We start from the raw sequence: 23,698 nt of genomic DNA, 5'->3' as shown, positions 1-23,698 counted from the left end.
TAAAGATCAACCAGCATAGGCGAGATGTTGTAGTCAAGATACACTTCAATCAATTAACAGTCAACATGAATCCCAAGTACTGTACACTCGAAACCTGCTCTCTCGAGGATGCATACATGCACTACCGGCCCTCCATCCCCGGCTGCATCGTCTACATCGCGCTCTACGGTCTTCTTCTCGTCATTCAAACCATTCAATGTCCGATATATCGCATGTGGGGATTCTCAGGATCCATGGTGATAGGCCTCATCCTGGACATTATCGGCTACGTCGCTCGCATTCTCTTCCACGGCGACCCCTTCAACTTCAACTATTTCCTAATGTAAGAGCACCACGAGTTAGTAGTAACTGTACTAACTGAATAGGAACCTCATCTGCCTCGGCCTCGCTCCAATATTCTACTGCGCCGCTCTGTACTTCCTCCTGGGTCGTGTTGTGACTGTCTACCGTGGAGAGGACATCTCGCGCCTGCGACCCCGGAACTACGCCATCGTCTTTGTCTCTTGCGATGTCTTTGCTCTGATCATGCAAGGTGCTGGCGGTGCTATTACTTCCACTGCGCCTGATGACAATCCCGGTCTGAGAGACACCGGCGTCAACGTTATGATTGCCGGGTTGGCATTCCAGGTCGCCACGCTGACGCTGTTTATTTCGTTTGCTCTCGAGTTTATCTATCGTTTAATTCGGCGTGAGCGGAGGGCAGGACAGAGTGATGAGAGTAAGGATGAATACGCTGCTCTCCGGGCGAGGAAGACCTGGAAGGGGTTCATAATGGGTACGTATTCTACATATATATATATATATATATATATTCAAGACTGACAATTGCAGCTCTTGTTCTCGCGACAGTGACCGTCTATATCCGGTCTATTTATCGCGTTGTTGAGTTGAACGGCGGCTTTGACAGTGCGGTGGCCAACGATGAAGTGGCGTTTATGGTGTTGGAAGGGGCCATGGTCTCGATTACGTGCATTTGCTTGACGGTCATGCATCCAGGGATGGCTCTGCGGACGCGAGGTAAGAGTGAATGTGATGTAGATGGTAGTATATAGGGTATATATAGTATGTGTAGAAAACTCTCTATAAGATCAATATAAAAGGTATGCCTTGATGTTAAATATAGTTATATACGGTCTATTTAGGGTTAAAGGCTTTACTTAACCAGGCCCTGCATTCTTGGTCTCTTCTAGCTCGTCAAAATAGGCCTTGAGCGAGGATGTCATCTGCTGAGGCATCTGGGCCATCGAGATGCGAAGGAGATGGGGAAGTTGAGTGCAGACTAGGGAGAGTAGGCTAGACATTAATATTTCCATACTCTACCGGCTGCAGGGCATTACAGCTCCGGCAGCTGGCAGGTACTTCTGGCATAGTTAAGAAAAATATTTCCATTGTTAGTCAATTAGTTGCCTGCTGATCACACTAAATGTATGCGGGTAGAGGGACTTCATATTATATATAATTCGTGCCAACACTTCGCAACATTTATTAATAGCGATTGTCAGCCATCATATTATTAGACTAACAACCCTGGAATCGTCCAGAATACGTAATAAATCGGTCTCGATCTCAACGGTGGATCTTTGACTGCACTGCGCTTTCCCGACATATTATTCCCGATCGGAAATGACGATATATAGTCAATTTTCATTCACCTCTATCCCCTATCCTCTACCCTCTGCATTTATTATCTTTATTCACAATGATTGCAAAAATCTCCGACCCCTACAGCTTCCTAGACGACTACAGCGAGGGCGCTCACCCGAGCCTGCTGGAAGCCCTCCTGCGCACCAATGCCACCCAACAGACCGGCTACGGCAGCGACGAGTACACGCGTGAAGCCAAAGAGCTGCTCTACTCCCAATTAGAAACGTCAGAGGATGAGGTGGCCATCCACTTCGTCCCGAGCGGGACGGCCGCGAATCTGATCTCAATTGCCAGCTGTTTACGGCCGTACGAGGCTGTGCTGGCCGTGCAGACCGGGCACATTATTGATAAAGAGGCCGGGGCGATTGAAGCTACAGGACACAAGATTATCCCCGTCCCTGGGGTAAGGGGCAAGATGACGCCGGAGAATCTCGAGACGGTGCTGGGGCAGAATACGTTCTTCCCTCATATGGCGAAGCCGAGGCTGGTTTATATCTCGAATGCTACGGAGGTTGGGACGATATATTCAAAGCAAGAGCTGGCTAGGTTGTCTGATACATGTCGACGGCGAGATCTGCTGTTGCTGGTGGATGGGGCGAGGCTGGGGGTTGCACTTACGGCGGAGACGAACGATGTGACACTGCGTGACATGGTGGACTACACGGACATCTTCTGGATAGGAGGGACCAAGATGGGAGCTCTACTGGGCGAGGCGATTGTTGTACGACGGACGCTGTCGGAAGGGTTTGAGTTCCACATGAAGCAGCGAGGGGCATTGCTGGGCAAGTCGCGGATCATGGGCGTCCAATTCCGCGAGTTATTCCAGGACGGACTGTATTTCGAGCTGGCTCGACATGCAAATGGGATGGCAAGGCGAATAGCAGCCCAGTTTGTGCGCAAGGGGTGGCAGCTGGCGGCGGAGACGGAGACAAACCAGGTGTTTGTCGTAGCACCGAATGAGATGCTGCCTTGCTTGGAGGAGAGAATCCGGTTCTACGCATGGGAAAGGAGAGCAGACAACACAGTAATCCGCATTGTGACTTCGTGGGCGACGCAGGAGGAGCAGGTCGAGCGGTTGTGTGGCTGGATCCCTACAAACCCTATCTAGCCCTCTTTACCGAATAATCCTATCACTCTTATCATTCCCGACATTCCCATCTATTCCCGAATCCTCCGTAACTGTAATATGCGCCTGTCAATCTCCTGCGACCACTGCAGGCAGTCCAAGGTCAAGTGTGTCCACGATGGCCATCCTCCCTGTCGTCGCTGCCTGCGTCTCAACCGCAGTCCCTGCCTGCTCACCGACTCTCGCTCCCCTCGCTCGCCCTCAACTCCGCGCAGAGCTCGTCCCAGACCTGCCAGGACCCCACGCGTCGATCCAGATGATCCCCCGCGAGAGGGAACAACAAGCAGCTCTGTGACGAGCCCGGCCAGCCTCCCCTCGTCGACCCTCATCGCCGCCTGCGACCTCTACCGCAAGAAATTCCCCGTCGTCAACTTCCTGCACTATCCCTCGTTAATCGCCGACCTGTCGCGCGATGTCCACTCCGTCGAACCCGTCTTTCTGGCAGCCCTGCTCTCCCTCTGCGCGCGCTTCATGACAGCAACAGACCCCGACCTCGCCCCGTCCGAATCCTACGCCGAATATGCCCGCACCCAGCTCGCCCATCGCGCATTCGAGTCCCCCTCCCTCCCCCTCGCCCAGTCCCTCGTCATGATCTCCCTGTACGAATGGGGGTCCGGCCGCCCCTACCGCGCCTGGATGTACAGCGGCATGGCAACGTACATGATCCAGTCGCTGCTGAAGAGCGCCGACGACCACATGGAGCATGCGCCCGAGGAATTCCACGTCCAGAGCCAGACCCAGATTGCCTACGAGCAGCTGGTGCGCACGTACTGGTGCTGCTTCGCGCAGGACTGCGAGCTGAGTTCCGGCGCGCGCCAGCACTTTGCGCTCTCGTTTCGGCAGATTTCTGTGCCGCTGCCGATTGGGGATTCGGATTTTAATTTTGGACGCGCCACGCGACGGCTTACCCCGAGGAATATTCAGGGTGTTGGTGGTGGTGGTGGTGTTGAGGGGCTGAGGCTGGGGATTGAGCATGGGCTGACGATTGTTACGCGGGGCTTTGATATCTTTGTGAGGATTCTGCGCTTTGCGAATGAGAGTCGGCGGGACCGTGATCGGGCGAGGGGCGCGCCGTCCTCGTCGTTTGCTTGGATGGCGCTGAAGGAGGAGCTGGATGAGTGGAGGGCGCTGCAGGATGTTATTGTGCGGTATCCCGAGACGAGTGCGCATGCCCATGTTGCGCTGGGATATGGGGAGTTGTTTGCCTATATTAATCTGGTCTATTTCATGAGGTAGGCGGATGACTATTCTGTGCTTCTACGACTGTACTGATGATTTAGTATCCTCTTCCTCTATCGCGATCGGTTTCTTGCGAGCCCGAAAGCCCACGACAGCGAGAACGATGCAGACGAGACTATCGATCGGCTGTTTTCTACCGCGCAGAATATCGGTGCTATTCTGTCTTCGCTGGAGAGCTGTGCAACGCCTGTAATCACCCCGTATGCCGGATTCAGCGTGTTTGTTGCGGCTCATATAAACATGTACGGAACGGTGTCTCCCATGCGCTATCCTGGCGGTTTGGAACGCGCAGAGCAAGAAAAGAAGTCGAACCTCGAATACCTTGAACGATTGTGCGGGTTCTGGGATGTAGGGACTAGCTGGGTATGTCTACTGGTATACTGAGTATGCTCTAACGATGGCTGATGTGTTTAGTGGCAAACCCTGCAAGAAGCGAATCGGTTCTATGAGAGCGCACGCTCTCAACAAGGCCTGGGCCAAGACCACCTTACCCTAGCAGGGACATTCGACGAGTACGGCGACATTCGCATTTCTCGGCCCGATCCAACTGCATCGCAGGGCCGGACGACGCCTGTCCAGAATACGGATAGGCGGGCTTCGATCTCGATGGACGACCATACGGGCTACGATCTGGAAGCGGAAATGATGCAGTGGCCATTCCTGGATGAGACCTGGTCTGTTGGGTTTGCTACGGGGTTTGAGACTACGTGGCCGGGTTTGGGATGAACTTGATTGAATATAGACAGACTTGTATGTCATAACCTAGTCATGGTGGAACGATGCTAGACTTCGACTATTGCGAAGGTCAATAATCCAGCCTGGTAGCCATCATGGACTCTATCTCCTCGACATCAGACGGCTTCACAATCCCCCTTTTCATGAGTTCTGTGATAACACTGAATGTCCACCGCTCCGTCGCCCTGTTCTCCCCGTCCGCAGTCGACATGCGTGGCTCACGCTCCGCGACCTCGCGTACAGTCGTGGCCTCCTCGTTCGTGATAGCCCGGACCACGTACATCGAGTGTGGAATGTTGTCGTCCAGCGGTGCTGCCTCCGTGGGTGGGTTGTATTGCATGTACTTTCCGCCGGTATCTGTGATTTGGTATTCCAGCCCCAGTGACCCTATCTTGCTGGTGCGTACGAAGATGGACCACCGGTCGTAGCCGCCTGATTGCCGTGTGTAGTAATGGACCACGGCGAGGTAGAGTGGCTCTTCTCTGGTGGAGGGGATTGGGCCGTGGATTTCGATGGCCATTTTGGGACTGACTGGAGTGCGGTAGAGACAAGTAACAGCAACGGGGAGGGGTACAAATAGACTGCTTCGGGAGATGGAGATAGAGATAGAGAAAGTAAAGTAGAGATTGCAAGATTGAGGTATCATTTTATACAGAGAAGCAGTTGTGAAGGTCAGCTACCACAATGAAGATAGTTCACAGCAACAAAGAAGGTAGAAGTGAATATATACAAGTCAAAGGTCTAGTCTAAGAAGTAAATAAAGTAGACTCATTACATTCATTCATCCAGTGACAATCAATAAGGCGATTGATTCCCACCCCCCTCAGACCGACTATTGGTCGACATCACCGAGATATCAACCTGCTTCGTGATGCCCCTACGCAACTCTCGATTGCGCTCCGCCGTCTCTGCATCTTGCAAAATCCGCTCGATACTATCCGTCTCCTCGGGGAGATCCTCCTCCTCGTACCCGTTGTTATCGGAACGTCCACTGGAGTGGTTATTCCTCGACGTCTTCGACTGCACGCCCTTATTCCCCGAGAAAGGTCCGCTGAGTTCATAAGACCGCGACCGCGCTGCACTGGATAGTTTCCGCACGGACGAGATAAGCAGCGGCCGGATACAGGGCACGGATGAGGTGATGATGATGATTAGATTCTCCGCGTAGCCCCAGCGGATGAGCTCGATGCCGCCGTGGGAGCCTAGGTTCGTGATGCCCGGGATATCGCCGTATTTGGTGGACTTGATGATCACGGCGATCATGGCCAGGATGCCCAGGCTCATTAGGATGATTAGACTGATTTTGATCCGCAGGCGTAGGTTGAGGTTCCAGAAGATCACTGTGGGGAAGACGGCGAGGAAGAGGTCTGCTGCTGCGTTGACGGCTGTTCAAGTTAGGCTATGGCATATATGTATATGTGGGTAAGGGGGAAGTACCAGATGAGAAGTAGGCGAATTTTATAACGGCCACGTTGTCACCGCATGTTGTCTTAACGGTTGGATCCCATAATATACGCACGTCCCGGCAGATACTGAGAGGCAGGACGCCCGATACAATGTTCCCGGCCAGCTGAAGAAGCATGACGGTCCACAGGGCGATAGTATGCGCGCGTTTGTTGCCCAGGATGGCGATGATATACAGGGCAAAGGCACAGCGGGCGAAGCCAGTGCCGATGGTGACGAGGGGGATCTCGATCGCAATCGCCTTCAGCACCACCTTGAGGTCGGGATACTCCAGTTTCGTCAGGTCGGTGCCGAAGCCGTGATCGACGGACATCTGCAGCAGCACGGTTGCTGCCAGGGTCATGGCCTAGTAGTAAAGTGGTTAGTGATTTGTGATAGTCTGGGGAAGTGCGGGTGGAGGGAGATCGCAATACCCAGGACACGATCATCAGCACATCATCGAAGCGGAACTGGCGCAGTTTGAACTTTGCAAACACTCGTAAGATGAGGATGAACGCAGCGATGGCGATGGCAGCCCACATGCCCCGGACCAGGGCGAGGCCTCGGTCGTTGGAGGAAGAATCAAAGGCCATCGCTGCAGGCCAGTCAATGCCAGTTCACTCAGTCCCAGTGACGGTTCTTCCTCCTTTTCAACGGCGTAGCTGCATATTTAAAACCAGGAACAAATAGACTTTCGCCAGCATGCGGCGAGTTTGGGAACCTTGGCTTCAGCTTGGGCTTGTTGAAGCCATGGCGCACAAGCGTCGAAATTATTAGACCCAGCAGTGGACAGCATCGAGCAGGGATGGTCTGAGGCATCTCACTGGCCCTGCGCCAGGCCTAAGCAGATAGCCTGTGGGTATTCACGAGCAAGGTTCCATGGCTCTGGTCTGAAACGGCGCCACCGGTTAGGGCTCACCGCGTGGGATCGAAAAAAAGAAGCCTGCGAAGAACACTGCAGAAAGACTCTATTTTTCGGCAATTGTGACTGCCAATATTCAGGAACAATGCCTTAAGTGGTCTTTAACACAGTTGATGTCGATCTGATCGTCGCTGCGATCGCTGTACGGGACACGGCGCAAGCACGACCCAATCGATTAATTAAGGACCACCTCCGATCCTGCGAACCCGGCGATTCCGATCGGTGCACTTGGCTCGGCTGAATAAGAAATTTAATCTGCATCCAGTGCGATTGCGAGTCAGCAGGCCCACTCCCATTCCGGTGGCCAGTGTGCTTCGGTTGCGGTGCGTGCACAATGCCGGCGCATCACCACCAGCTCTGCCTTAGCCGCATAAATCGTGCCACATTGTGGTCTGGCGTGGATCTTCGACTCTGAACTGTTAACGGCTTTGGGGAACAAGTCCGACCACGTGGCGGAGGTTGTCTCCGGCGGGCGCAGCCGTATAAGTTTATAAGACGTCAAGCTCTGCTGCTCTTCGCCCCTTTTGACACTTGACAGTCTCTCACCCCGTCTCATCCCCACCATGAAGGCCGCTTGGACCGCAGTTGCTGCTCTGCTGCTCGCCGGCTCGACCTCTGCGTCGTCCGACTGCCGCTGTCTGCCGGGCGACGACTGCTGGCCCGCCGCCAGTCAATGGGATGCGCTGAACAGCACCGTCGGTGGGCGTCTGATTGCGACGGTGCCTGTGGGATCTCCTTGCCATGAGCCGACCTACGATGCGACCGCCTGCGCTCAGCTGCAGCAGGACTGGAATCTCCCCCAGACCCAGTATGGATGCCGGAATACCACTTGTGCCCCTTGCTTGTGCGGAATGCTGACTTGCGTGTAGCTATGTCTCCTCTTCGTCGATCATGCAGCAATTCTTTGCGAATCGGAGCTGCGATCCTTTCACCGACAAGTCGAGTGCGTGTGAGCCTGGGAACTACGTGAGCTATGCTGTTGATGTGTCCTCGAGCGACGATGTCGTTGCGGCGATCAAGTTTGCGCAGGACAACAACATCCGCTTTGTTGTTAAGAATACTGGTCACGAGTAAGTTTTGTTCCCTAGTCTTGTTCTTTACAGCAGATCAGAGCTGACCCGTGCAGCTACCTAGGTCGGTCTACCGGTGCTGGTGCGCTCTCCGTCTGGACGCACAACCTCAAGGATATCGAATACATCGACTGGGCCGAGGATTCCTATACTGGACCCGCATACAAGCTGGGAAGTGGTGTGCAAGGATTTGACGTTTTGGAGACCACCCACGCCCAGGGCCATGTTGTTGTCGGTGGCGAGTGCCCGACTGTCGGTCTGGCAGGAGGATACCTGCAGGGTGGAGGACACTCGGCGCTGAGCACCAGCTTCGGTCTCGGTGCTGACCAGGCTCTCTCCTTTGAGGTCGTCACTGCTGCTGGAGAGGCCATTACGGCCTCGCGCACAGAGAACACCGACCTCTACTGGGCTCTCAGCGGTGGCGGTGCTGGCAACTGGGCGGTTGTCTTGTCTGTCACTGTCAAGGCATACGAGAGCGAGATTGTCTCTGGTGCGACGGTGACCTTCAGCACCTCGGACCTGTCGAAGGACGTCTTCATCGAGGCCGTGGATCACTTCCATCGCCTGCTCCCCGATATGATTGACGCTGGCACGACGGTTATCTACCAGATGCTCCCTGGCTATTTCCTGATCAAGCCCTTGACTGCGTTCAACAAGACCAGCTCGGAGGTTAAGGATATTCTGTCCCCATTCCTCGCCGAGCTCGACAGCCTCAGCATCCAGTACACGGCCAACTATACCCAGTACGACTCGTACTACGACCACTACGAAAAGTACATGGGTCCCCTGCCCAACGGCAACCTTGGAGTCGGCGAGTTTACCTACGGCGGACGTCTTCTCCCACGCTCAGTGGTTGAGTCGAACCCAACTGATTTGGCCTCTGCATTGTACGATATCACCTCCCAGGGCATCGTTGCAGTGGGTGTCGGCTTGGACGTTTCAAAGACCAACGACGTCGACAATGCCATCTTCACCCACTGGCGAGAAGCCGCAGTCACGATGCAGATTGGCATCAGCTACAACGAGACCGCGCCGTGGTCTGACCTGCTCGCCGCACAGCAGAAAATGACCGACGAGATCAACCCCCTGCTCGAAAATGTGACGCCTGGCGGTGGGACCTACGAGAACGAGTCCAACTTCCTGCAGCCGAACTGGAAGGAGGTCTTCTTTGGTGACAACTACTCGAAGCTGGAGCAGATCAAGGGCAAGTGGGATCCGGACCACTTCTTCTACGTGCTCAAGGGAGTGGGGAGCGACTATTGGACTGTCTCTGAGGAGGGGCGTATGTGTAGAGCCCAGAAGAGGTCTGTCGCGCCTGCGTGCAAGGCTTGATTTCGAAGTTTACTATTGAGCGTTGTGTCTCTGGTTATCATAGATTAAACCGCACCATAGAATATTGAATACCCCATAGAGCAATTTACGGAGTTATCGAATACCAGTGCCTTCAACAACTAACAACAAGATTAGCTGTGTACTAGCAGACAAATTTGCACTGTGGATGCCAGTGGAGCATGGAGCCATCACCACGTGGAATTGCAAGCGTTTAACAGAGTTAAAAGGAAATATCTGCCGAGCGAGTCCGTTCGATGTTGCAACCAGGTGCGATAACGAGATTCGTCGTGTTTCTCTCGTCTCTTCAAGTGGGTCAGATAGCCAGGCACAGATTTCCCGAAGTCCCCCCGGGCATTTCCCAACACGACTAGCACAGCGAGCTCTGTCCAAGGATTGGTCTTATGTCGATCCATCTGTTGGGCTCGGATGCAGTTGGAACGATGGGTCCGGGCCCACAGTTTGACAGCCTTTTCCATTCTTTCGCTGGCCCTGAAAGGTACGAGGTCCGGTGGTTCATCCGGTGGTTCACATCCACTTGGGCTTGACCTCCTTTTTAGGCAGATCTGACTGTTACCGTTGTGTAACTGTGTTTTTCATTGTGAAATCGTGTCGAATGTGGGACGGGCTTGTAGATCGGTCGATTACGGTCGATCTGTGTGGACGTTGCTTGCAGTCAGATAGACTTTTTGAACTGATTCGCAACTGAGTCGTAACTGAATCATAACTTGGAGTAGCTGACTCGTGCATAACATGGCGAACATAATATGGCGTATTCTAGAATGGCCCAACTCCGCGCACTATTGAATCCATATATAGACATCTGGATACAACTCGCTTAACATATCTTGACAAATAAACTCCGAACCGGGTACCCAGATAAACAGTCTAGAACTTATTTGGAGTCTGCCGGAAATAATATTCTGAATCAATCACCGCCAGTACGTCGGCGCATCCCCCTTTGCTCTCTTCCACGCATTATCCAAAGCTTCCACGACCCCTTGAGGCAGAGGGCCTTTCTCGCACGCCTCGACATTCTGCACCAGCTGGGGATACGAACTAATCCCGAGAATGACGCCGTCGTTCCCGCCCTGATCGACCATTCGGAGTTTGCTATGGTGGATGCACCACCGCAATCCAACTTCTATAAGCGGAATCCCATGCTGTTTCGCCACGGGCTCGATTACCGATAGAGCTTCCATTGTAGATGGCTTGAGGTACCGGGCTGTGTATAATGCGCCGAGGCTGCCTTTGTCGCTGAAGCGTCCCTCGGCGGGCTTTTCCAGGCTCGTGTATTTCCCCGAGAATAGGCCGGCGGCCAGGGGGTTGTAGATGACCAGGGAGATTCCGAATTTCCGGAGACAGGGCTCTAGTTCTTCTTCCAAGGCGCGTGCTAGAAATGGAAAATTAGTCACTTATTCGCATTAGGCACTGGTAGGTCGACTCACTGATCGCGTTATACATTCCTTGGTAGATAGTAGGCTTGACGAACCCTCTAAGAATGGTCAGTATTATTGGTAGGGGATGAGGATAGAAGTCTAGGTACCTCCTCTCACAAATGCCCACCATTTCCGCAACCTCCCAAGCAGCATAGTTGCTCAAGCCCAGCTGCTTAAACCTTCCCTGCCTATACATCTCATCAACAGCCTCCAGGGTCTTCTCATACGGCGTCGCGCGGTCAGGAGCATGCAGATAGAAGATATCAGTCGACTCAACACCGAGCTTCGCCAGACTGCGATCCCACGCGGCCTTTAATGTCTCCGGGTCATGGTCGCCTGGCGCCACGGGCATTATCTTGGAGGCGATGGTGAACCCTTTGCCCGTGAACCCGGCGTCCCGGGTGAAGGCCTCTTGCTTGCCGCCGACGTAGACTGCCGCTGTGTCGAGCTCGGTGTACCCGTGCGAGGAGAGATACTCGAGGCATTTGTTGTATTCGTCGAGAGATGTAATGCGTGCCCCGGCGTTGGTGTCGGGGCCGATGGTCATTAGACCGAGGATGAGGCGGTTGGGCGACATGATGGTTACTGTCTTCAGCTGGATTGGACGGTTTGAATTGACGAGGTTTGAATATTAAAAGTAGAGGATCATGGGCTTGATGTAATTGCGTGCTGACGGGCTTCTCTCCGATTATTATTTGATGACCATCTCGTCTCGAGAAAGCACCATCTCCAACTCCTCGCGAACATTTCTAATTGGTTAATACTACTACAACGCGTCACGTTGTACTGGAATTGCAGGAATGTGAATGAGGGGATGCTGCTACAAATACTATCTCGCACAGACACCGTTATGTCCTTGAACTGAGCAGCAACACATTCGACAACACAATAATGAGTTCAGCAAGCAGAAATATCGGATTCGCAGGCCTCGGAGCCATGGGCTTTGGAATGGCTTCAAATCTCCTCAAAGCCAGATTCCACGTCTACGGGCTCGACGTTAATCCGAAGGCCCTTGCTGACTTTGGCGACCTGCCCGGTGCAACTTCTGCTGCCACTGTTCGCGATGCGAGCACTAACCAGGAGAAGTTCTTTGTAATGGTTGCCACGCCGGAGCAGGTTGATTCTCTGGTCTTTGGCGAGGATGGTCTGGCAGATACGTTGCCGCGCGCTACTATACTCTGTGTGTTGAGCACGCTGCCGCCGGATTATCTTGGGTCGCTGGGAGGTAGACTGAGGCAGCGGGGAAGAAGCGATATTCGCCTTGTTGACTGTCCTGTCTCTGGGGGTGTCGTCGGTGCGAATGCAGGCAGTCTTTCGGTAGGTTAACCGGCATTGGTGAAATGTGCTGACGTGGATGTTGCTACAGATAATGATGGGCGGTGACATGGACACATTAAGACAGATAGAGCCAGAATTAAAGGCCATTTCAGCTCCGGGGAGGACATTCCATTGTGGTCCTTTGGGATCTGCGAGCACGATCAAAATGTGAGTAAAAGGCCAGTTATACCAGAACCGAGGTTAACAGAGTAGGTTAAACCAACACCTCGCGGGAATCCATATCGCGACTGCTGCAGAAGCGCTGAATTTTGCTAAAGTGCTTGGGCTTTCATCTAGAGAAGCCTATCGAGTTCTTATGGACAGCGAGGCTGCCAGCTGGATCATGGGGGATCGTGGGATCTCAATGCTGAATGCAGACTGGAGTCCGAAGTCCTGCGTCACAATCTTCACCAAAGACATGGTATATGACTGAACAATAGCAATTGATCCTAACTAACGGCTGACCAGGGTATTGTGAATGATGCAGCAGAGAGTTTGTCATTCCCCTGTCCCATCGCATCCGTGGCGCATCAAGCATTCGTTGAACGGGCTGCTCGTGGCCATGGCCGAGATGATGATTCCAGTGTCGTTTGCAATTATGAAGGAATTACCGGCAAAGTAGTTGCTGAGGTGCAGGACTGCAAGGCAGTGCATCTGTCAGTCAAGCCCACAGCTGAAGCTAGCGCTATTACGTTCTTCGCACAGGACGAGATGCCATATTTAAAGAACTTGAAGTCTGTTGTACCGTGTAATACTGGCAACTTATCCAGCCGGTTGGACAGCTTGCCAGATGGAAGCATTGTAGGGTTGATCGGGCTGGACGACCAGTATGGCCACCTGGCCTTGTCTTCCAAATACCCTGGCATTCGGTTCGTGGATTGCCAAGTGGTGAATTCGCACGACTTTGAATCAGTTCAGGTACGATACGAAAACCACTCTTGAACGTGGCACTGACGCAGTCTAGGTCCTATTCAGCGCCCAAGATGCCGATATAATGTCCACCATGCAGGTAGTATTCCCACCAGAGATCAAACTTGTCCCAGTAGATGGACCATTCGGCGCGGCGTCAGCAATGTTTCTCGTCATCCGTCTGGCGAGTTTAATCCATATCGCAGCGGCAGCGGAATGCCTCAGCCTCGCTGCTGCGAGTGGTGTTTCGACACAGTTGGTGTACGATCTCATTGCCGGGGCTGCCGGCTCGAGTGCCCAGTTCAGGCACGGGGTTCCGAAAATGCAGAAGGGGGATTTTGGAGTATCTGGACTTCAGATGGGCGGGTCTTTCAGTAATGCGATGAAGGAATTGGTGAGTATCCGTGTGTAAATGGAGACCATAACTAACAGCCACAGCGTTCACTCAGGACTACACAGTTACGACTTGGATTCCCAGGACGGCTTACGGAGGCTGCATATCAAATTTTCAAGGGCGTCAACCGTGGCCTTGGGGATGGGAATAATATTTCTACTGCAGCCATAGTCAAGTTTTGGGGTCCCGCAGACCTAAATAAGGAAAGGAGTAGTGCAGAGGCGAAACTATGAGCTGCAAATAGATTTGCTACTCTAAACCCTCATTACTGCTCCATAGTCTCTTTAAATCACAGGACAAGACACTCGTTTTCCTCCCACTACTATACTGGCATTGGTCTATAAGTTGCAGAGTCGTTTGTCTCTCTTGAACACCGTCAGTCACAAGACCAGCAAGGTAGAGGCACTGAGTAGATATAAGTCCCCAAGCATCTGGTATCCCGGAGTTTGCGGTAAGCAAAATCTGTTCCCTATGGTAGTGGATGCGCCGTTGCTGAGACAGGAACGAGGAATTCGCCAGCCCCGGTGGCTGATGGGATTGCTGACACCATTTGAGGGCGAGCATCAGTTTACTGGCATGGTATAGCTGTGTTGCCACGGCTGTTTCGTTCAGCACAATTCGACTAAAGTGTTGAGAATACGTACCAGAATGAGGAAAGACAAACCACATCGCCTCGATTGTCCCAGTGGAAGGGTCTATTGAGTTCATGGGTCCAGGTCCTTTAAGGGATTCAAAACAGGCCATGCTGAGTGGTAATTTCGCCTTCCAGTCGTGCAGTGCCTGTTCCAGTCTCAATGCAGTGCCCTCCCGGAGTTCAGACCATACTCTGGACCCGTCTCCAGGGGAAGGGGAGACTCCAAGGTTATAGCTATCATCATTGCAAAAGCTGATACACTGCCCGAATATGAAAAGCACCCGGTTCGCAATCTCCTCCGGGCTAAGATGTGCAAACGACTCTAGCTCTTGCGGTCGCCAGTACCGTTCATCTAGGAGAGACATTCGCCGCCCGGTACGGAGGGCAGCCCATGTTTCATGGCGGTACCATGTCCAGTAACAGGCTCCGCGTATACCAGTTGCGTCGCCGGTGACTTGCCGGGCCTGGAGGAGAGATGCGACGCCCTTGAGATGAGAGCCGAGGGAGTCGCCCGCGACATCGACCATTTCATACCTGACCTGATTAGTAGATGATTATTATACACTGTGGTTGTCCTACGTAGAGAGTAAAATGCACGCTGCTAACACTTCATCGCTTCTGGCGTGGTCGCGATGGAGTAGCAGGGCTCGAATGGCGTTCAAAGCAAGGCGGTAATAGCGCACTGGTTCGCTTGATGAGAGCCCGATCGGTACCAGAGCCCCGACGAGGTCCATCTGCTTAGCTGCGAATGCGAGACATGAGTCTAGTAGAGGTCGACATGTCAGCGCGAGGATGGGAACGTGTCGGTGGAATGGCTGGTCGGCTGAGAACGAGTCTACCTGATATTAAGTCAGCCTGCTTCACACCCTGCTCGGGGAAAGCTACTGACCCAGTGGGAGACATGTTCAACGTAGTTCCGGAATATCGCTACTTCAGTAACCGATAGCTGGATTGGGCAATCGGTATGGAGTTGTAGTGGTTGCAGCGCGACTGCATCAGCGGCATGTGGACTGTGGATCTGTACAGCGGCTTGCAGAGCATCTGCAGGAAGATAATAGTCAGAGCTCAAGAGAATCGACTCGAGTGTTGCCGCCTCAATCGTGACGTCCCCGACCACAGTAGGACTGGCAAGGCTCAGAGTAGAGCCTCCATTCTCGCTAGGCTCGCGAACCCTCGTCTCGCGAGCTTCGGAATGTTCGTGACGTGGTGGAGGCGAGGTTTGAATGGATTCTGTATCTGTACACCTATCTTGACCTTGCGATGGTGCTCCATACCGACATGTCCTGTTCTTCTTTCCACAGTTGGAGCACGTCGGCCGTGTTTCGTCGCACTTGATGTGTCTGCGGCGGCATGTCAAGCTGTATACCTCAGTTAGAGAAATATTCGATATTATAATATTATCATCATAGTCGCTCACCATCCTGTAGTGACCCTCAGCCTCCTCCGTTTGGATTCCTGCTGCCTTGGCGCCATAATGCAAATTCTCGAGCCGAGATTTCAGATGACAGACTAACAGCGAGTTCGCGTCGAGATCATCGGCAGGTTTAAATCCCCGCTGTAACTCTTTGCGGGGAAACTCCGGGGAAACCCATCAGGGCTTGGAGTTGGAGACAATGACGGCCTGGGGATGGAGATGGCGCTGATCCGGGCCAATGACTGCCTCTAGCGAGTTTGGGGCTTTACTTCTATCCCGCCTCGTGTGCTTTTATACCGTGTATCCCCAAAAAGAGTGCTGGTGTCAATACTAGCTCTGTTTCCTCGCCAGAGTATGCGACAAGGTATGCAACATGGAGAAGAACGAACTCGACGCAAAGCACTCCCACGATCTCGTGGAAGATGGGCTGAACGAATCCACCGACATAGCTATCTACAACGAAAAAGAAACCAAGGCGATTCTACGGAAAATTGACTGGCGCCTGCTTCCGATGTTGACTGTCCTCTATGTTCTGTCGTATATCGACAGGAGCAACAGTAAGACCCTCCTGCTATGTATGACATTCCTAACGGGAGCAGTGGGCAATGCAAAGGTCGCTGGAATGAACGAGGCACTGGGCCTGGTCGGATCCCAGTATAATATTGCGTATGTTTCCCAAGGTTTTAGGGTTATAGGCACTGATCATAGTTACTAGGTTGACCGTGTTTTTCTTCCCCTACGCCTTACTCGAAGTCCCCTGCAACATGGTGTTAAAGGTCCTTCGTCCATCGATTTGGATTGGAGCCATGATGCTCTCCTGGGGAACAGTCATGACCCTGATGGGCATTGTCAAGGATTTTGACGGGTTGGCTGGAGCCAGGACGGCTGTATGTTGCAATTACAACTATATCCCTGAGCTATACCATTACTATATTAACACCTTAGCAGCTTGGAGTCGCAGAAGCAGGCTTCTTCCCAGCAAGTACATATCTCCTAACAATCTGGTACCGACGACTAGAGCTGCAGAGCCGGATGGCCGTCTTCTACAGTGCCGCTTCATTCTCCGGTGCATTCTCCGGTCTCCTGGCATTCGCCCTACAGAAAATGGAGGGAATTGGCGGCTTAGGAGGATGGCAATGGATTTTCATTGTCGAGGGCTTAGCAACTGTTGTTGTTGGTGTGACCTGCTTCTGGCTGCTTCCTGATAGCCCCGAAACAGCGTCGTTTCTTCAGCCGGAGGAAAGGCGGTTTCTGTGTTATCGTCTGAGAAATGACGCTGGGACAGAGGCAGGCCAGGTCGATCTGCACGATAAGTTCCACTGGCCGACCATTTGGGGCGTATTCCTCGATTGGAAGATCTGGCTTGCTGTCATCGTCTACTGGGTTCGTTCTCTGATTCTCTCTGCAGCTATCAGACTAATGGAGGCAGGGAAACACCGTCTCTATATATGGATTCACGTACACTGCGCCTAGCGTTATCCTCGGCCTTGGATACTCTGAAGCAAACGCCCAGCTGCTGACTATTCCTATTTACACGCTCGGTGCAATCGGTACGCCTATTATTGCTGTCTTCTCCGACAGACATAAGACGAGATGGCCGTTTATCATCGGGCCTTACTGCATTTCTGCAATCGGATTCCTCGGTCTCTTATCTATCCCCCATCCAGCCTTGCCGGGTCTCACGTACGCATTCCTGTTCTGCATCCCGGTGGGTGTGTACCCGCCTCTAATCGGGCTGGTGTCATGGGTCGGGAACAACCTGGCCCCCTCTTGGAAACGAGCAGTAGGAATGGCTTTACTGATCTGCATGGGGAATCTGGGCGGCGCTGTTGGGAGTAATATCTACCTGGAAAAGCAGAAGCCACACTACTGGCTTGGGTTTGGGTTTGAGCTCGGGGTGTCCATTGCGGCTATCCTTGCTACGGTTGCGTTGAAGTTTGAGTATGAGAGATTGAATCGTGGCAGGGAGACTGTTGATCCTGATCAGATTCGGGCGAGAATCAGCGATCAGGAACTGCTGCAGATGGGGGATAAGAGTCCGCTGTTTAGGTATATTGTGTAGCTGCAGTGTTGCACCCGGATATAAAGTTGTCAATATCCAGAATCACTCCTCCCTCTCAAATAACTCCAAGATTGCCTCTTGATCATAAGCCATAGCAACGTCCAAAGCACTCAGCCCCTTGCTATTCTCCTGTCTCGCATCGACCCCCCTCGCCAGCAGGTCCTGAAACAGCCGTACAGTATCCTCATCGAACCTACGCTCGGTCTCCTCTCTGGTTGCTATTACATGCAACAGTGTATCACCGTCATTATTTACCGCAAAGACGTCGTGCGTGTCAAACATCTCCCGAACGTCCTCTTCTGCAGGAGGGTCGGAACTGCAGACTTCATTTTCCTCCTTCAACTCTTGCACATATGGGAACAGGGGGGTATTGCCTTGGTTGTCCCGGGCATTACGATCACAGCCGCTCTCAGAAAACCTCTTGTATAACGCGTTGTATTCCCCAAAATAATCCAACCCGTCGCGCATCTGGTATTCGCGCTCGTAGGACCCCGCTGGGCTATACTGCAGCAGCAACGGGGCGATGATATGCAGTGCATTCCCACCATTGGGGCCTGTAAATAGCGGATCTGCCCCAGCTGCAAGGAGAGCCTTCGCCATGGGTATACAGACCCGGGCCGCCCCATATTTCACGGCGTAGTACAGCGGGGTGAGTCCTGCGTTGTTCTTCGCTGAAACATGAGCCCCCTTTTCGATGAGCAATGAGACGGTCTCGCGGAGTCCGGATTGAACAGCCATATGTAGTGCACTCGAGCCCTCGGGACTGACTGCATGGATGTTGGCCCCTGCCATGATGAGCTTGATGGGAACCGACTCATCTCTTCGATAGAAGTCAGATGCCTTTGGTGACCCACACGACTCAAGAAGAGGCGTCAGCCCGGCCGCGTTGGTCTTCTCCAGGTCAATACCCATCTCTATAAATGGCGATACGATGCCATTATCGTGGCAGATCTCATGGAAGACAGTGGTCATACCCTCGTCGAGCTCAAATAAGGGATCAGCTCCACGCTGAAGAAGCACGGATATCAAGTCGTAATCGTGTGAGGTCTTCCTAGCAGCGACGAGAAGCGGCGTTTCCCGGTCATGGATGGTGTTCACATCAGCCCCGGCGTCGAGTATAGCCTCACATCCTGGAATACTCCCGCTTCTGACGGCGGCATGGATGGCTGATGTGATATCACCGCCGTTGTGCAGGAGCCGCTGGATCACGGGCACTCCCCACTTGTATTGTATAGCGCACTGCAGCGCCGTCGCGTTGATGCTTGCCCCATTCTCCAGAATGGTATCCAATGTTTCCTGTTGCCAGGGCCCGTGGCGGACAGAGACGCCCGACGTGAGAGCGCATTGCAGGACTGTTCTCCCATGCGAGTCGACGGATTCGAGGTCAGCTCCGGCTTTGCAGAGGGACTGGAGCGCCAAGGTGTGCCACCAATGCTCTCCACCAGCCAGCATGTGCACTGGGTTATTGCCTGGCGCCCGAGCGGTCGAGACCCTCTCGTCCATGGGGGTTTGGAAGTAGGCGTTGACGTTGACACCGTGGCTCAACAGAAGATCAACCATCTGGATATTCGACCGCTGTCGGCAGAGGGCTGCGTGGAGCAGTGGTGGGTTGATAGAATTTATGTCTTTTATATAGCGCATCATCAGCTTCATTACTGACACCAGACCCCAGAAGGCAACGTAATGAACTGGTGCCAGCTTGTCGGGGCCAGGGACAGCTGGGTCTACTCCTGCATCCAGAAGGGCCGATATCAGGGCTTCATTTCGCTGCGAGAGTGCAACATGGAAGACAGTATAAGCATCGCAGTTGCCGATATCGAGTTGCTGGACGATTTTATTTGCATCAAATCCCCCAAGTGAGTACCAGTGGAATGGGACGGACATTCTCTGACCACAATTGTCCGATGGGGGCTTTAAGATAGCAGCTATATCTCCCCGGTCCAGGTAGACAGCCAGGTCATAGGCCGTCCACCCAGACCTATCACGCACACTTTGATCAGCCCCCGCCGAGAGCAACAGGCGTACAGAGTCTTGAACCATCTGGACTTCCTCCTCGGTGGCAACGGCAGCCCTCACGGCTTCCGGGGTTTTATGGATAGGAGCATCGCGCCTCGTGTCCATCAATCGCAGGAGATCATCATCCCACGAACTCCCACGGCCCTTTCCATACGGGAACCCGGCTTTTCTGCGGGCCCGTCTCGCCGCGACATGATCGATCCGGTACTCGGTCGTCGCATGCAGAGGCGTCAGCCCCTGACGGTCCTGTACGTTGATAGCTGCCCCGGCCTGGAGGAGGTAGAACACGCATTCAGAGCTCCCAGATGCAGCGGCATAGTGCAATGGAGATCGGCCGTTTTCGTCTGGCTGGTTGATATCCCATCCGTGATCTGTGTACAGCTTGCACAGAAGTCCAAGAGCACTGGCCTGCCCAGCACCGGCCGAGATATGTAATACATTGCAGCGGTTGTTTATGCCGACCCGGGGGTCTGCACCAGCCTCCACCAGCTTCAGGACGTTGAGATCTGCCACGGATGCAGCGTAATGAATCGGCATGTATCCTTGGTGATCTCGGGCATGGAGGTCAAGACTTATTCCAGCCTCCTGAAGCCAGTCAAAGCGGTCCGCAAAGGACTTAGCACGAAGAGAAGCGATCTTATGCAGGACCGTCCGTCCCTGGTTGTCTGCTGTGTTGGGATCCGCACCCAGTTCAAGGAGAGCACCAGCGCCCGCCCGCAGCGTCGCGAACGCGTCGTCTATATTGATCGCGTCGTGGAAGGCCGTGTTTCCATTGATGTCGACGGCGTTTATATCCACACCAGCCTCCATAAAACGCGACATAATGTCGACTGCGACGCCGCGATCTTTGCTTCCGTAGTCGCTGCTCGACAGCGCTACCTGTGCCAGGATGTGTAAACCTAACTCTGTCAACAAACCGCCTAATAAATACTCTAAAGGAAGCACTAGGTCATACAGGTCTTATTCTCCAAGTCAGTTGCCGTCGCAGACGCCCCATGCTGCATCAAGGCCGTGATAAGCTGCCGCTTGCCCTTCTCACAAGCCGCCAGCAGGACCGTTCGCCCTCTCCGATCGCGCGACTCGAGATCCACGCCGTTGTCAAGAAAGATCTTCACTCTATCGTACGCGTCGTTGTCATCCCGCAGGTTGTATAGACACGTCTGGCCTGCGTTGTTGCGAATCGTGGGATCCGCGAACTGCACCCATTCTTGCAACATGGCCAGACTTCTCACCCAGTTGCTGCAAATCCAGTGCAGTGCTGTATTACCGTCTGCGTCTTGAATGTTCGCATCAGCACCAAACTCAGTGAATACGTTTACGTCGATCCAACAGACTTTTGCTTGCGCGATCAGCGGCGTCGCGCCATCCAACTTCCGTGCGTGGTTGATATCTGCCCCTGCATCGATGAGGAGGCGGATTGTCTCCACAGGGTTTCTATACGGGGTCCCTTCGTGCAAAACCGAGTTTCCATCATTGTCAAGTGCCCGGGCATTGGCACCATGCCGAAGTAGAATGGGCGCAGTGCGCACGTCGGAGTAATCATGCATGCTCCAGTAGAACAGCGGCGTCTTGCCCTGGCCATCGCGCGCTTCAATATCGCTTCCTGCCTGGATTAGAAGCTCGCCTACTCGCTCAAATTCGTCCTTGCTGGTTTTTCTCCGCCAGTGCGATGACTGACTCGGGTTGGCCCATGCCTGTAGTGCCGTCCACGGACCCTTCGGCTCAGAAAGGCCGGGGTAGATCCCGGTGCCCTTGGAGCGAGCATGCACATCGACATCGTGTTTAAGCAGTAGGTCGACAGTTGGAGCGGAGCCACTGCGCGCTGCAAGATATAGGGCCGTGCGCCCATTGTTGTCTTTGGCATTCACATTGGCTCTGATCTCGGGGTATTCTAGGAGAGCACGCAAGGTCTTCTCCTGGCCCTGAACTGCGGCCCAATGCGGAAGAACGCAGGAGCGCGTGCCTGGGTCGATATACTGGAGCAGCAGCCTCGCTGCTTCTGTATGCCCGCCTTCACATGCGAACTCGACCGGCGTTTTACCGGGTTTGCGGCGTCGCCACTTGCTCCCAGGACCCTGAGGATGTAAGGGATCAGCCCCGGCATCTAGTAGTCGCTGCAATACGTCAACGTAGCCGCTGCCCGCGGCCTTATGAATGGGAGCTGAATCTTCCTTGTCGAAGTCTGCGAAGCTTGCTCGAGCATCGAGGAGCACACCCAGTGCGTCTGCGTTGCCATTCATAGCCGCGACCCAAACGGGTGTCTCGCCGGATTTGTTGAGGACATTTGGGTCTTCGCCTTTCGCAACGAGATGTGCCATGTACCGTGAAAGCCCAGCATGTGCTGCCACATGGATGGGTTTGTAGTCGTGAATGATCCGCCGGTCCATCGAAGCGAACCAGAAGTCCAACCAGGCGTTGTAAGTATCAGCACCGGGATCGAACAGGCGGTCCAGTTCTTGCATGAGCTCTGGATCGTCAACGTCACAGCCTTCTGCATGGTCGATCAGGCCCTGCACAGAATACTGTAAGAAGGGGAACTGGACAATTACGGCGTGATGTTCTTTCGTAAAGCCATCTCCACTAAACTTGCGCCAGTTATACTCCCACCCAGTGAAGCAGCCGGAGAGCAGGTACTTGATGATGGATAGCGTCAAGGAGCGATGGGTGGCGGTTGGTTCGAACGCAGGAAACCATGCATTCGAGTCGGATTCCTTTGCAGTTGGCCGCCGGCCGTCGAGCAGGAATTCCGTGAAAGAGTGGTGAATTACCTGGATGGTCTCATTCTCGAGGACTTCTAGCAGGGGACCACAGGCCGTCCGGACCATCAACTTCGCGTCTTGGTCGGTCTTGAGACCGGCTCGATCAGGTAAAGAGAGGGCGAGTGTCGCGAGCTCAGTTACTCGCAGTGGCCGGGTGGAATGTGTGATCCAGGACAGAAGCCAGGACTGGAACGACAGTCCGGTACCGGATCTGGCAGCGTGCTCATGCAGAAGATTTACGTACATTTCCTCGAGGGACTCGGGCAATCCCTGGAGATGCAATTTTACAGGTGTTGTGGACTGCTCCATGAGCTGGTCGAGCATGAGCCGGGCATAGAGGAACAGCCCCTCGGCTTTTTGGCAGATTTTAATTCGCCCCTGTTGCTCCTCTGTCAAGGGACGCTGCTCTTGCTGGATGAGCCGCTGGTCGATATACGTCCCGATATCGCCCTCCACGGCGCGCTTCGTCAACCGAATGAGGCCTAATGAGGGCCCCCTCAGGCCATCCACCAGGTGGGAAACAGGCCGGCTCGTTATAATGAGCTTTATCGATCGAGGGCTCATCTGTGCGAGCTCCAAAAGGAGAGGGAGGAAGCCATTTTCTTCAACGGCGAGCTCGTCCAAGGCGTCAAAGACGACATATGCGCGAGGAAGAGTCGACAAGGCGAACAGAAAGGCCCGCCAAAGTTCTTGGAAAGGCGTATATTCACTAGGCTTCTGCTTCCTCAGGTCATTAAGTAGCGCTTGGAGGGCAATACTGTTGTCGAGCAGCTGGTACAGGCAGTCCTGGACGAGGTTGTGCGGGTTGCTGTTGGATTTGATAATGCGACGAGCAAAGAAAAAAGCCACAGGGGCTGTCTCTTCCTCTTTTAACCTCTGGACCAGGCGGGCTGCGACGACTGATTTCCCACTGCCCGGGATGCCCTGGACCCAGAGGCCCCCCGTTGTGGTCTCGGTCGCGTCGTGCCATTTCCGGTAGGCTTCAGACTGGACAAGCCAGTTGCCGGTTCCTGGAGCATGAGCATTCAGGTGTTTGCGATAGTCGCTGCCGTCAGAGTCGAACTCGGTGGGACACAGCCACGACCGAATGGCAGCGACGTCTTGGGGAGTGACAGCGACTTCCTCCTGCTGGGCGTCTCCCTTGCTCCTGGAGAGTGTTAGCGATCGAGCCCGACCAGGAAAGGGGATACAACCCATCGGGGTTCTCAACGATGACAAAATCGTCGTTGTTCATTGTGGGCGGATG

At 53.7% G+C, this 23,698-nt stretch overlaps 10 protein-coding genes across 10 annotated transcripts; 5 read left to right on the top strand and 5 right to left on the bottom strand.

The window, feature by feature from the left end:
• Positions 1-65: 65 nt before the first annotated feature.
• ASPVEDRAFT_72816 (RTA1 domain-containing protein) lies at positions 66-1,210 on the top strand (the record flags this gene model as incomplete). The annotated part of the gene is made up of 4 exons (XM_040816170.1): positions 66-322; positions 366-775; positions 832-1,017; positions 1,143-1,210. The coding sequence occupies 4 exons, from the start codon at positions 66-68 to the stop codon at positions 1,208-1,210; spliced, it is 921 nt and encodes a 306-aa protein (XP_040668822.1).
• Positions 1,211-1,699: 489 nt separating this feature from the next.
• Positions 1,700-4,735, top strand: ASPVEDRAFT_29594 (uncharacterized protein; the record flags this gene model as incomplete). The annotated part of the gene is made up of 4 exons (XM_040810246.1): positions 1,700-2,710; positions 2,753-4,002; positions 4,051-4,372; positions 4,424-4,735. 4 exons carry the CDS (start codon positions 1,700-1,702, stop codon positions 4,733-4,735), a joined length of 2,895 nt encoding a protein of 964 aa, XP_040668821.1.
• A 79-nt stretch (positions 4,736-4,814) lies between these two features.
• On the bottom strand, positions 4,815-5,264 carry ASPVEDRAFT_29593 (uncharacterized protein; the record flags this gene model as incomplete). Its single annotated transcript, XM_040810244.1, has 1 exon — positions 4,815-5,264. The coding sequence occupies one exon, from the start codon at positions 5,262-5,264 to the stop codon at positions 4,815-4,817; it is 450 nt and encodes a 149-aa protein (XP_040668820.1).
• Positions 5,265-5,355: 91 nt separating this feature from the next.
• Positions 5,356-6,989, bottom strand: ASPVEDRAFT_713454 (uncharacterized protein). Its single transcript, XM_040816115.1, has 3 exons — positions 6,622-6,989; positions 6,182-6,554; positions 5,356-6,129 (listed from the first exon to the last, which is right to left on the bottom strand). The coding sequence occupies exons 1-3, from the start codon at positions 6,778-6,780 to the stop codon at positions 5,540-5,542; spliced, it is 1,122 nt and encodes a 373-aa protein (XP_040668819.1). The 5' UTR covers positions 6,781-6,989; the 3' UTR covers positions 5,356-5,539.
• Positions 6,990-7,423: 434 nt separating this feature from the next.
• ASPVEDRAFT_194463 (putative isoamyl alcohol oxidase) lies at positions 7,424-9,620 on the top strand. Its single transcript, XM_040809161.1, has 3 exons — positions 7,424-7,917; positions 7,979-8,179; positions 8,236-9,620. Exons 1-3 carry the CDS (start codon positions 7,673-7,675, stop codon positions 9,509-9,511), a joined length of 1,722 nt encoding a protein of 573 aa, XP_040668818.1. The 5' UTR covers positions 7,424-7,672; the 3' UTR covers positions 9,512-9,620.
• Positions 9,621-10,440: 820 nt separating this feature from the next.
• Positions 10,441-11,581, bottom strand: ASPVEDRAFT_72811 (aldo/keto reductase family protein; the record flags this gene model as incomplete). Its single annotated transcript, XM_040816169.1, has 3 exons — positions 11,055-11,581; positions 10,957-11,003; positions 10,441-10,901 (listed from the first exon to the last, which is right to left on the bottom strand). The coding sequence occupies exons 1-3, from the start codon at positions 11,522-11,524 to the stop codon at positions 10,441-10,443; spliced, it is 978 nt and encodes a 325-aa protein (XP_040668817.1). The 5' UTR covers positions 11,525-11,581.
• A 257-nt stretch (positions 11,582-11,838) lies between these two features.
• On the top strand, positions 11,839-13,800 carry ASPVEDRAFT_84518 (uncharacterized protein; the record flags this gene model as incomplete). The annotated part of the gene is made up of 6 exons (XM_040817546.1): positions 11,839-12,264; positions 12,314-12,432; positions 12,478-12,685; positions 12,733-13,182; positions 13,229-13,567; positions 13,612-13,800. 6 exons carry the CDS (start codon positions 11,839-11,841, stop codon positions 13,798-13,800), a joined length of 1,731 nt encoding a protein of 576 aa, XP_040668816.1.
• A 56-nt stretch (positions 13,801-13,856) lies between these two features.
• Positions 13,857-15,674, bottom strand: ASPVEDRAFT_151621 (Zn(II)2Cys6 transcription factor; the record flags this gene model as incomplete). The annotated part of the gene is made up of 6 exons (XM_040808269.1): positions 13,857-13,886; positions 13,952-14,166; positions 14,212-14,735; positions 14,781-15,040; positions 15,091-15,559; positions 15,619-15,674. The coding sequence occupies 6 exons, from the start codon at positions 15,672-15,674 to the stop codon at positions 13,857-13,859; spliced, it is 1,554 nt and encodes a 517-aa protein (XP_040668815.1).
• A 314-nt stretch (positions 15,675-15,988) lies between these two features.
• Positions 15,989-17,677, top strand: ASPVEDRAFT_134522 (uncharacterized protein; the record flags this gene model as incomplete). The annotated part of the gene is made up of 5 exons (XM_040807138.1): positions 15,989-16,172; positions 16,215-16,281; positions 16,331-16,502; positions 16,564-16,998; positions 17,045-17,677. The coding sequence occupies 5 exons, from the start codon at positions 15,989-15,991 to the stop codon at positions 17,675-17,677; spliced, it is 1,491 nt and encodes a 496-aa protein (XP_040668814.1).
• A 42-nt stretch (positions 17,678-17,719) lies between these two features.
• Positions 17,720-23,686, bottom strand: ASPVEDRAFT_889539 (uncharacterized protein; the record flags this gene model as incomplete). The annotated part of the gene is made up of 3 exons (XM_040818460.1): positions 17,720-20,592; positions 20,649-23,596; positions 23,643-23,686. 3 exons carry the CDS (start codon positions 23,684-23,686, stop codon positions 17,720-17,722), a joined length of 5,865 nt encoding a protein of 1,954 aa, XP_040668813.1.
• Between the last annotated feature and the right edge of the window lie 12 nt (positions 23,687-23,698).

Source organism: Aspergillus versicolor (genome assembly GCF_001890125.1).
Source record: "Aspergillus versicolor CBS 583.65 unplaced genomic scaffold ASPVEscaffold_6, whole genome shotgun sequence".
Lineage (NCBI taxonomy): Eukaryota > Fungi > Ascomycota > Eurotiomycetes > Eurotiales > Aspergillaceae > Aspergillus > Aspergillus versicolor.
The sequence above is the reverse complement of the archived record's forward strand: the minus strand, read 5'-3'. Positions and strand labels throughout refer to the sequence as shown.